This window comes from Falco rusticolus, chromosome 6 (genome assembly GCF_015220075.1).
Source record: "Falco rusticolus isolate bFalRus1 chromosome 6, bFalRus1.pri, whole genome shotgun sequence".
NCBI classification, from domain to species: Eukaryota; Metazoa; Chordata; class Aves; order Falconiformes; family Falconidae; genus Falco; species Falco rusticolus.
The window spans coordinates 57,475,337-57,485,910 of record NC_051192.1 but is presented as its reverse complement, the minus strand read 5'-3'; the positions used below and the strand labels follow the sequence as shown (position 1 = coordinate 57,485,910).

Here is a 10,574-nt window from a genome sequence, read left to right as displayed (position 1 = left end):
GGGCGTCCCGGCACCCCGAGGGCCTGCGCGCCGAGGTGGGCTCTGCGGCCCGGCCGGCAAGTGCCTGTGGGTGAGTTACGGTGCGCTCGGATCGGTGTCCGGTAGAAGAGGGGAGGGGGAGACGTTTCTCCCCCTTCCCCTGACATTAAATGAGATACAAGCGCAACTTTTTCCCTGTCATTGATAAGATTCCTTGACCAAATAAAGAAATATTTTCTGAAAGCGGAGTGGCGAAAGGGAGAAAGGAACCGCCTGGACCGAGCGGCTTGCGGCGGCAACGCACCCGCGCTTCGGCCGCGCCGGCGTAATTTAGGCCGCGCCGCCGCGCTGCGTCGCAGGAGGCATCGCCTATGGCAGGGGCACCGGCTTGTGCAGGGGCGGGGGAGAGGGTTTCGGCTTTGCCGAGGGGACGAGGAAGGGCGGCAAGAGGCGCTTCAAAGGATCAGGCGGATCCCCTAGCTCTGCGCTCTCTCTCCCATCTCGATCCAAAGCGGTTTCGCAGTGGAATAAACATCTCTGATCCGAGACAGCTGCCGGGAACCAAAGGCCGCCCCGACCAGCGCTGAACCGGCCGAAGATGCGGCTGGAAAACGCCCGCTCCCGCCGGGCGGGGAAGGGTGCGGAGGGCGGCTCTCCCCGCAGCGCCATCGGGCTGTGAGAGCAGCAGCACTTCGCCCATTATTCATCTGATTTGTGTTATAACACTTCTGACACCTAATCTTATCAGCTAATAGCCAAGATTTAGTCACCCAAGACGATTTTTTTTTCCCACGCCAGCAGCAAAATTATTTGACTCCCTGCAGATCTGTTTACTTTCTTCCACCTTAAAAAAAAAAAAAAAAAAGGCGGGGGGGAGCGGGGAAGAAAAAGAAAATGAGGAAGGGGCAAAGCTTAGGTGTAAAGGAAAGATCCAGACTTCCCAGGGCTGGTAGAAACAAGCACTGAGGAAATACCAAGTGAACTCAAAAAAAAAAAAAAAGTAAGGTCCTGAATACTGACAGGGAGGATTTGGGATAGAAGACACCAGAAACCAAATGAACACATATGTAGTCCATGCAGACATGCCTGTAAAATAACGATTTATTTTAATACTTAAAAAACACACACAATCCAGTGATAAATGTCAATTACCAATAATCAGCATAAAGTGCCAAACAGCCATACATTTATTTTTTTTTTATAAACAAAACTTATTGGAATGTCTCTTAATTTGAATACACTGTTCAGAAAGCCAGCATTTAAAAAAATATGCTCTCAGGCTGAGATTTGTTCTCTCTCATCAGGACACTCGAAGACTTTAAAGTACCACTGAAACCACGTTGTGCATACCGTCGGTTGGATGTATTGCCACCTTTCTTTCCTCTGTTTTATTTTTTTTTTTAAAGTCCACGAGTTACAAACCTCCTCATAGCGCACTAGACCACAAGGCAAAGGAAAAGGTCTCCATGTCCCGTGAACACTGATTTGTCCCAAACACCAGGGCCCTGCAGGTCTAAGATATGGATACATTTTCTAGCGCATGATAGGACTCCCCACTTGAGAGATTTAGGTCATTTCCAAGCATCAATTTTCTTCTTCTAAGAAAACAAACTAGCAAATGAGATTTGCAAGTTGCCCTTCTCCTTGTCCTAATGGTGCTGTGATGAGAAACCACCATTTCAGTTCTTAATAGTCTTCTGGAATTCTCTGTATTTCCTGAAGTGTAAAACTAAGAAGCTTTATACAGTCAAAAAAAAAAGTATAAAATAAGAGGTTGTTGGGGGTTTTTTTGGTTTTTTTTTTAAGTAATACTTTTGAAAGCTACGATTTGGGGTTTTTTTTTTGTTGTTGGGGGGGGGGGCTTGTGGGTTTTTGTTTGGTTTAAAAGATTCCTGTCCAACACGTGAGCACCACCTTTTGGCATAAAGTTTATCAAAGCCACACAAGTCAGCTAGCACTCTCTGCATCATTCATGTATATTTTAAATGCAAAATGATCTTTTCACCCACGATTTAGGAATTTAGTTGCTTGGGGAGGGGGGGGTGGGAGGGATGAGGATTTTGTTCTTTTAAAAGTAAAAACAAAAACAAAACACAAAGTTCAGTGCTCCCATCCTGAAAGTTTTGTTTCTGCTCTGGTTTTGGTGTAAAGTCTGAAGGGGAGGAAAAGTTCATAGAAGTTGAAGATTCAGCACTTAAGTTTGGCAGGTTTCAGTTCCTTTACTTGCGTGTGCAGTGTCTTGTGGACAGCTAGTGTTCTGGACTGGCAAAATCCTTTCCCGCATTCTTGACACTTAAAAGGCTTTTCTTTAGAATGGATATATCTAGGGAGAGAAAAACAATTGAGATGTCAGAAATAACCAGCCTAAACTCAGCAGCGAGCTGAGATGGAGAACATGCTGGAGCTTTTTACACGTACTGCTGAGACCAAGAGTGCTGGAGTGCGGCACTCAGGCGATCGTCTGCATGTGTGTGTGCAAGAAGAGAGGGGGGTGTTGGAGGCTTACAAGGGTGCCTTGCTTAGGGATAAAGAGCTCTTCTCTAACTTCGGGGTCCTCAGGCTGTGTGTCTTCATGACACTTCTGGATAATCACAAAGACAATGCAAACAGAGGGTGAAAATATTTGCAGAACCTAAGAAGGAGGCAGTGCAAGTAATCTTTGCGGGGTGATTTTTGCGGGGTGAGTGAGTAGAACAACAAGACTGACTTCCAAAGTGAGTTGTCTGGGCTCCTTCACTGGCAGTGGGAAGAGGAAAACCTAGAGGGAACACTGCCAGCTGCGCCGGGACATGACTTTTCTTACAAGCACCTTGATCAGTAGAGGTGGCTAACAAGGAGAGTACAGATACACAAGAGAAAAAAGGATAGGAGAAGAATCGTTACCTGTGATCCCTCAGGTGATCTTGTCTTCTGAAGGCCTTGTGGCAAATGTCACATGTGTAGGGCCGTTCATCGGTGTGGGTTCTTTCATGGATCAAAAGGTTGTAGGACTTAGTGAAGTGCCTGCCACAGAATTTACACACGAACTCCTTCTTGGTTTTGGACGGTAACCTTCCCCGTGTGGGTTTCTTCTCTGGAGAGAGTTTAGTAACCTCAAGCAAAGACCCCAGCCCTGGGGGTGAGCCTTGACTGTCTGCCTGTCCCAGTTTAGAGTGGTCCTCTTGTGTGGCGGCCACTGCTAAGTTGGCAAAGTCGAAGCGGGGTTTGGCTTTGAGGGTCACGTTGGTGGCCTCTTGCTTGGGCTGGATGACATGTGGGAATAGTGGGAAGGTCGGTAGCTGGAACCGTGCATCCACCAGGCTCGACACGCTGGGCACTTTGGAGAAGGAGGAGCGGGGCAGATGCATCGCTGGGTACCCCAAAGTCCACTGGTGCAGGTGTACAGCGTGCAGGGCACTGAAGCCGTAGAGGTTGGAGAGGTGGTCAGAGGGCACAGCTGGCAGCCCATTGAACGCTTGCAGGAAGGAATAGTTGGTGAGCTGGAGGGAAGGATGGATAGGCACTGGGGCCGGCAGGGTCTTACTTCCCATGGTGGCCGCTCAGGAGGAGGATCTTGGGAACAGGGGAGGAAAAGATCTGGAAAATAAAGACGGAGGGAGGAAGAGGGAGAGGTGGATTGATATGAAGATAAAAGCAGAGGGAATTTCTTCACCTCACCCCCCTTAGCATACTTCCCCAAAGCCACAGGAGGAGGCTGCCTTGGACTTAGGCGTAACCAACTCTTGGAGACCCCACAGGTCTCCAGACTCTCCTCTCCCCATCCCTTTCACACAGAAGTTGTACCCCATCCACAATCATTCACCCTCCAACAGCATCCCTGTGCTAGGTAGGTCTCCGATGATCCTCTACACAGGGACAGCAAAGAGATGCCGTTTTGGCCCACAGAGCTCAAGCTTCTCCCATATAATTTAAAATCCCTTCCTCGGCACCCTCAGCCTTTAGAAAATAGTGGGATACTGCCCACTATATCTGTCCACCAGCACTGCCTTTAGCCCTGACCCCTGAGGCGACACAGGGAAGGGTGCAGAGAGCTCACTGGCCCTGGGTTGCCAAGCTCCCTGTGGTCTAACCTCAGCCAAGCCTCTGTCCCTGGGCGGTGGAGGCAGTTGGGTGTTGGGAGCTGTACCTCCTCCCTCACTCAAAAGAAGAAAATCGCCCAAATTCTAAGGGGGGGGGGGGGGGGGCGGGGGGGAATACTAGCCAGCAGCCCTCCCTCTTCTGTACTGCAAAAAGAAATGGGAAAATGCTGAGTTTGGGTGACAAATCTGAAGTGCCATTTGCTCTCCCCAGGGGGAAGTGCCTGGCTTTAAGCCACGTCCTAATCTAGGCAATCGCTTAATTAGAACCCTTCAAAAGGCAAAAAGGCAAGGGCTGGAGGGACCCTTCCCGTGGGGACTCCCAGCCCACCAGCTGCAGGGCCGCAGGGCCACAGCCCTTCCCTGGGCTGAGTGCCACCACTTTGCTCTGTGTTTCAGGGTCCCACCAAGCCCCCAGCCCCTCCTCTGGGCCAGATTCCTACCCATTCCACCCCACAAGGCAGAGGGGAAAATGCTACAATGCCGCAACATCGAAGCACATCTGGCCCTGCCTGCAAACCCAGCCCTGGCTGCTGTCAACCATTTGGCAGGAGATGCCTCCCGAGGGTTGGTGGTGAGGAACACAGCTTCCCCTCTTTGTGGGTGCGAGAAAGAACCCACGGCTTTTGGAGGCACTGCAACCCAGGGAGCCTCCTTACTCCACGGCCCACAGCTTATACTTGCTTTTCACCCAGTGAACTCTGGGATTTGCCCTCAGTGGGGCTGTTTTCCAGCAGGATCCCCGTAGGGTCCCAGTAGAGTCCCTGCAGGGTGCTCATAAGTTCCCCACAGGTTTGCTGCAGGGCTCCCACAAGATTCACATAGGGTCCTCATAAGATCCCCTATAGGGTTCCTGCTGAGTCACCATAGGATCCCCACAGGGTCCCGGCAGGATTCTCACAGCACTCAGCCTGGAGTTCAACCCCACGTGAGAAGTAAAGCCCCTTTGGAGAAAAGGAGTCAGCAAACTGCTGCAGAGCAGTAATTGTCCCTCTGGGGTGGAGGGCTGGAAACCAGTGGCGGAAGAGGTCTAAAGACCAGGGAAACAAATCTGATTTATATGTGGGCTGCTGCCTGGACCGAGGAGCTGCAGCTGAGAGGGTGTGAGAGGGAGAAGCTTACTCTGAGCAGCTCTGTATGCTGGGCCCACCTTTCACATCACTTTACATAAATCAGCAGCAGGAAGAGAGACTCAAACCTTAGAGGAATTCCATCGCAATGACCCAGAATAAGAGATTGTGACATTTTGCCTTTTTTAATTGGATACATTTTGGATAGTGGGAGATTGAAAAGTGCACACATTACATTTTCCTCCCTCTCCCCCCCTCCACCCCCCCTTTTTTTTTTAACTATTTAGGGCCGATGAACCAACCAGACTGTTTTGTTGTTCAGCTGGGGAAATGGTTTTTATTTTGTTAGTGCTGGCCATACGCTAGGCATGTCCACTTCGCAGGACAAATGCCTCAATCGATGACCCCGAAAACAAAGTGCGCGGAAAACATTCTTGTTCAGGTACCTGAAATGTCTTTTCCTATCTGTCACAACAGCTCCACATCTATTTTCCTGTCTAGGTAGCCCTAGATCTCTCAAGCATGAAACATGCCATTGCAAACGGAGTTAATTTCTGGGTTTATCCCTCTTTCTATCTTTGTATCCTTAGAAAATATTTAATATGGAATATTTAAGCAAAAATCTACTGTGTCAATTTGAGTAAATTCTGGCTCGATGGCATTTAAAAGATTCTCTTTCGATTTCCCAAACGAAGAAGGGGGCACAAACCACGGAGAAATACAGTCGGGTCATAACAGCATCCACTGCGCCCACAGTTTTTTTACTAGAGCAGTTCTATTATTAAAAAGAGAGAGAAAAAGAGAAAGAAAGAAAAGAAAAAGAAAGAAAACAAAGAAAAAAGGGAGGGGGGGAAGAGAAGAAGAAAAGGGGAGGTGGGAGCAGTGTTCACGTTACTACAAGTTTCTTGGCACTTTTCCAGAAATGTAAGCTACACTTTTGCTCTGTGCGACCAGGATAGTCAAAAATATAGGTGAAGAGCAAAGTATTTCAGAAGTCCCCTCTCTCCGGGACATCAAAGCGAACGCGTTTCACAGCGCAGTAACTCTCCGCTCTCCCGCTTGCCCGCAGAGAGATCAACATATCTTTGATTTCGGTGTCACCTCCACCTTTAATTCTGTTTCATGTAAACAGATCGTTATCGGTGCTTCTTTTTTAATTTTTTTTTTTTCTACAGAAGACAACCCCGCGAGTTCTCTGCTTGAATTCCCCCATCACAATAAAACTGTGCGGGGTTTTCTTTTTTAACACAAACTCAGTGAGTAATTAAGAACAAACCACTTGTGTTCTGACTGAAACAAAACCCACTCATGCCAAGATAAATTTACCCTGCAAAATAGGATCATAAACTTGAAAGACTACATCTGTCTCCAGCTTTCTTACCCTTTGTCCTATTTGAAGATACGGTAATGCTATTGTCCAGTTGCCATTGTTTTAAGACCATTGTAATCTTAACCTTCCAGATTAAATTCTACCTCCTCTATATGCCAAAAAAAAAATGAAAAAGAAAATCTACCCACCTTTTTTCTGGTAGCATAGCAAGGGGCGAAATTAAATGGATTTTTAAGTAATCTTGAGGCTAGTCAGTATTTTTTCCTTTCTACCTTGAATTATCAATTTCCGATTTGTCCTTTGAAAGGGATATTTGTTACATTAAATACCTGACTCATAAATAATGAGGTTTGCTAATTAGTTCCACATGGAAGAATGGAGGAGGTAAATTACCCTGAGAACGTTGCTTATTTTTACAAACATGATAAAGTAGAGGGCATAAAATGCTGCATTCTTGCGATAGCCTCGAACTACAGTAATCAGGTTCATCTGTCAAAAAAAAGCTCCCTTGTTTTGCCTGAATCTTTTAAAGCCTGGTAGCCCTTGTCTTTTCGGCTGCATCGCATGGCACATGCAGTGTTTTGCCACCAAGTCGGCTACTTATTTTGTCCCTTTTGAGGGGGTCGAGATTTTCCCTTCCTATCAGTTTAAGCGGGGAAACAGAGCTTACAATTTATCTGTGTTTGGGAAACTTACTGGAAAGGGAACAAAATTGCCCTTTCACTCCGCATTATTCGAGCCTGGTGCTCTTGAGGAATAAAGTGCATCGTTCAGCACAGATATATTCAAAGTATTAATGAAGTGTGCAGAATCTATTAAAGCAGGTTTATTCGGGGCTAATTGAGCGTGAAAGAGTTAATTGCTAACATTAATGAGGACTGGAAGGACTCAGTCAGCATGTGCCTTGGATATCTCCGCTCAATCCTTATAAAATCATCATTCACATTTTATCACGCAATCAGTGTTGACAAGTTTCCCCGGACCACCGTTGCGAACGCGGAGGAACGCGGCGCATTTTAGTCTCGCAATAATAATACTAATAACCAGGGTCCAGCTGCACCAGCGATCACTACGCAGCCCGGGACAGCCTTTACCCAAACCGACAACGGCAACAACACATTCCCCGGGTGCAGGCCCTGGTGGCCCGGTGGCCAGGAGGGCCCCGGACGGGAGCGCAGCCCCGCGGCGGGCTAGCCGGGCGGGAGGCGGGTGCGGGCGGGTGCCGGCGGGGCGGCCGCAGGGGCCAGGCCCCTCCATCCTTCCCCCGCGGAAGTGTTTAGGTTGGTTTGGAGGTTTTCTATCTGTGTGTGTGGTTTTTAATCCCCTCGGGCAAAGAAAGGCCCCCAGCACAAGATTCATTCTCGCTTTCTTCCCTAGAGAAACGCCCGGTGCCTGCCCGGCACACGAATAAACCGTCCTTCCTCCCTCCCGGCAGGCGGGGAAGATTTCTTCCCTCTGCACTCATCGCTTCCCACGGCCGCAGCATGCACAGCCACGGGTAGGGGGCAAAACCTTGGCGGTGACACCCCCGCGGAGCACCGAGGCGCATCCCCGGGCCCGGCCGGGCGAGGCGGCGCCGTTCCCGACCACCCCACAGCCGGGCTCCTGCCGCGGGACCACGCAGCGCCCCGCCACAGCCGCAGGGGCCCGAGCCCGCCGCTGCGCCGGGGCTTGACCCTTTTTCTCGCTTGGCTTCGGTCTTACTGAACTGGACCTCCTGTGCACCTGTCCGGGACACGGCTCTAGCCCTCCTGCCCCGCTCGCCTTTTATCTGACAATTCCCGCAGCGCTACGGTAATCTCCGAAATGCTCGATTTTTATAGTTTCCCCTCCCAAAAGCCAACTATAACAACTATACCCTAATCCTCGGCTTTGCACTGACACTTTATAGGCTCGGCCTCGAGAGAAGCTCAGTCTCTCCCTACGCTGAACTTGTTTCGACCCATTCAGAAAAATATATACGTCAGGTTCATTTCTGTTACGGCCTTGGGAGGAAGGCAAGAAGGTCCTCGGACCCTAAAACGCTAAAAATGGAGTGGGAGAAAAAGAACCGAAAGAGGGAAAGAACAGAAAGAGAAAAGTAATGAACAGAGAGGAGAGAAGCTGAACATTCGAGTCCATAAAGAGACGTTCAGGCTTCTGTTTTGCAGCTCGTTGTGTCATTTTTAGCTTGGGTTAAACACACAGCTCTTCCGCAAGGGGGGATAAACAACTTTGAAAGGGGAAGACAAATCTTTAAATAGCATCAAAATATCCGAGCCCCATGTGAAGGCTTCCCCCAGCCCTCCGCCCGCCCAGAGAGAACAGTCCTTCTCACGTGAACCACGATTTCCCCACTTCTTCTGCACCATCCAGGGGATGGTGGGAGGGGATGGGGGAAAGAAAGACAGGACGGAGAGAAAAGGAGGTGTTTGGATCGATATCCCCAACCCCTGAGGCTTGGTAAAACAAAAACCAAACAAAACGAGTTGTTCTTTTTATTTACCTAATCCCGATCTGTGCTCCACCGCTGGCAGCAGTTAAAAGATCCTGGGCTAAATTGGAGCTGGTAAAATAAAATAATAGAAAAAAAAATAGGGAAAAAAAAAAAAAAAAAAAAGAGGCTGGGCTAGGTCAGTGTCTCTGCTGGCCCTGGGGGGCACAGCTCTCTCCCACCCCACCCCACTGCTCCTCCGGCGGGTACAGGCAGATCCGAGCGAGCAGCGGGGCCAGGTGTCCAGGTGCTCTGGCTGATGGAGACGGAGGTGCGCTCCCTCCTCCTGCTCCCGGCGCCGTCTGCGTGCGCTGCAGTGCAAACGCGCCCGGGAGCAGCCGAGCTCAGACTGAACCGATCCCTTCCCTCCAGCCTCCTCCTTATTTCAACCCCCCCTCCCAGCTCCCCCCTCAACCTCCCACCAGACTCCGGGCATGCGCACGCAGGGAGAAAGTTTCTGGCTGGGAAGAACCGACTTTTCAACCCGCTTCTCCTGGAGGCGCAGCAGCCCGGGGCCCGTAGTCCGCGAATGTGTGATCTCGCCCCCCCGCCCCGCTCCCGCAGCCTCCCCCGGGGCATCTCTCTGGGGCCCGCTATGGGCTGGCCCCCGCGGCGGAGCGGCCTCCCGTGGGGGAGTGTGTGGGGGGGTCCCCGTGCAGCTCCGCGCTGTGCCACGGCGGAGGACCGCGCTCCCCGCGAGTCGCTGCGCGGCCGCGCTGCCTGCGCCGGCTCGGCCCGCCGCCCCGCTCCGCTCCGCCCCGCCCGCCCCGCACTGCACCGCACCGCACCGCGCCGCTGCCGGCTGGGCTCGCTGCGCCCTCTCCCCGCCGAGCCCCGGGACAGGACTCACCGGGACCTGCCCAGGGAGGGAGGGAGGGGGAGAAAAGCAGAAAGAGTGGGGGAGGAAAAATAAAGGTGGGGGGAAGATGGAGGGAGGGCTCTGCTCCCTCCGGGAGGATTTTGGGATCGTAAGCTCCTCTCCCTCGCTGAGAAGATCCTCCGAGAGGATCCCAGGAGCCGCTTACCTGCGAGGGGTCCACCCCCGGGTTAGAGCCGCTTCCTCCCCCCGCTCCAGCATCCCTCCTGGTCCCCACTTTCCGCCCCAGTGCCCCTGACCTCGGTGCCTTCCTCCCGTCCCTCCTCCCACGGCCCGGGACGCTGTCTCCCTGCACCCCGGGAGGGGTTGTGCGGAGTGCGGAGTGCCGCGCATCCTCCGCGGATCGGGAGCCGCAGAGCCCTGCTTAGATCCGGGGGGAGTCAGACTACCCGGGCGAGGCAGGCAAAGCAAAATAACCCTCGAAAGAAAAAGGTTAAACGTGCTTTATAATTAATCCTGAGGCCGTAATCTCCTTGCTTATTTGTTTTTCTATTCATCCATCCATTCACACTCCTTTAGATCCGTGAAGGGGGAAAAATTGCTTGGGTGTATTACATTGTCCCGACGAACCAGGGTAATGTAATACACTAGCGAAGACAGATCCGTCGGGATAACGTGGTACCGTGCTCAAGAACACGCATGTGTTTTTTTATTATTCATGTCACTGCCGTTGTTACACTGATTTTTGCCCATCGCCGAAGGAAAAACCAATAAACAACAACAATAAAAAAGTCAATAAAACAGCAACAAGAAAACACTACTACGTTAT

The 10,574-nt window shown here is 50.9% G+C and overlaps 1 protein-coding gene across 2 annotated transcripts; it reads right to left on the bottom strand.

Moving 5' to 3' along the window:
- Window positions 1–1,062: 1,062 nt before the first annotated feature.
- On the bottom strand, window positions 1,063–9,277 carry OSR1 (odd-skipped related transcription factor 1). Of its 2 annotated transcripts, XM_037390776.1 has the most exons (3): window positions 8,941–9,277; window positions 2,863–3,555; window positions 1,063–2,302 (listed from the first exon to the last, which is right to left on the bottom strand). In XM_037390776.1, the coding sequence occupies exons 2-3, from the start codon at window positions 3,507–3,509 to the stop codon at window positions 2,167–2,169; spliced, it is 783 nt and encodes a 260-aa protein (XP_037246673.1). In that variant the 5' UTR covers window positions 3,510–3,555; window positions 8,941–9,277; the 3' UTR covers window positions 1,063–2,166. The 2 variants fall into 2 exon arrangements, with proteins under 2 accessions (XP_037246673.1, XP_037246674.1); XM_037390777.1 differs by lacking the exon at window positions 8,941–9,277 and having other exon boundaries at window positions 2,863–4,091.
- Between the last annotated feature and the right edge of the window lie 1,297 nt (window positions 9,278–10,574).

Coding starts and splice junctions, on each gene's coding strand:
- OSR1 (XM_037390776.1), bottom strand. CDS start 3,509: ATGGGAAGTAAGACCCTGCCGGCCCCAGTGCCTATCCATCCTTCCCTC. Junction 2,303..2,862: donor GATCACCTGAGGGATCACAG/GTAACGATTCTT, acceptor TTCTCTCCCTAG/ATATATCCATTCTAAAGAAA.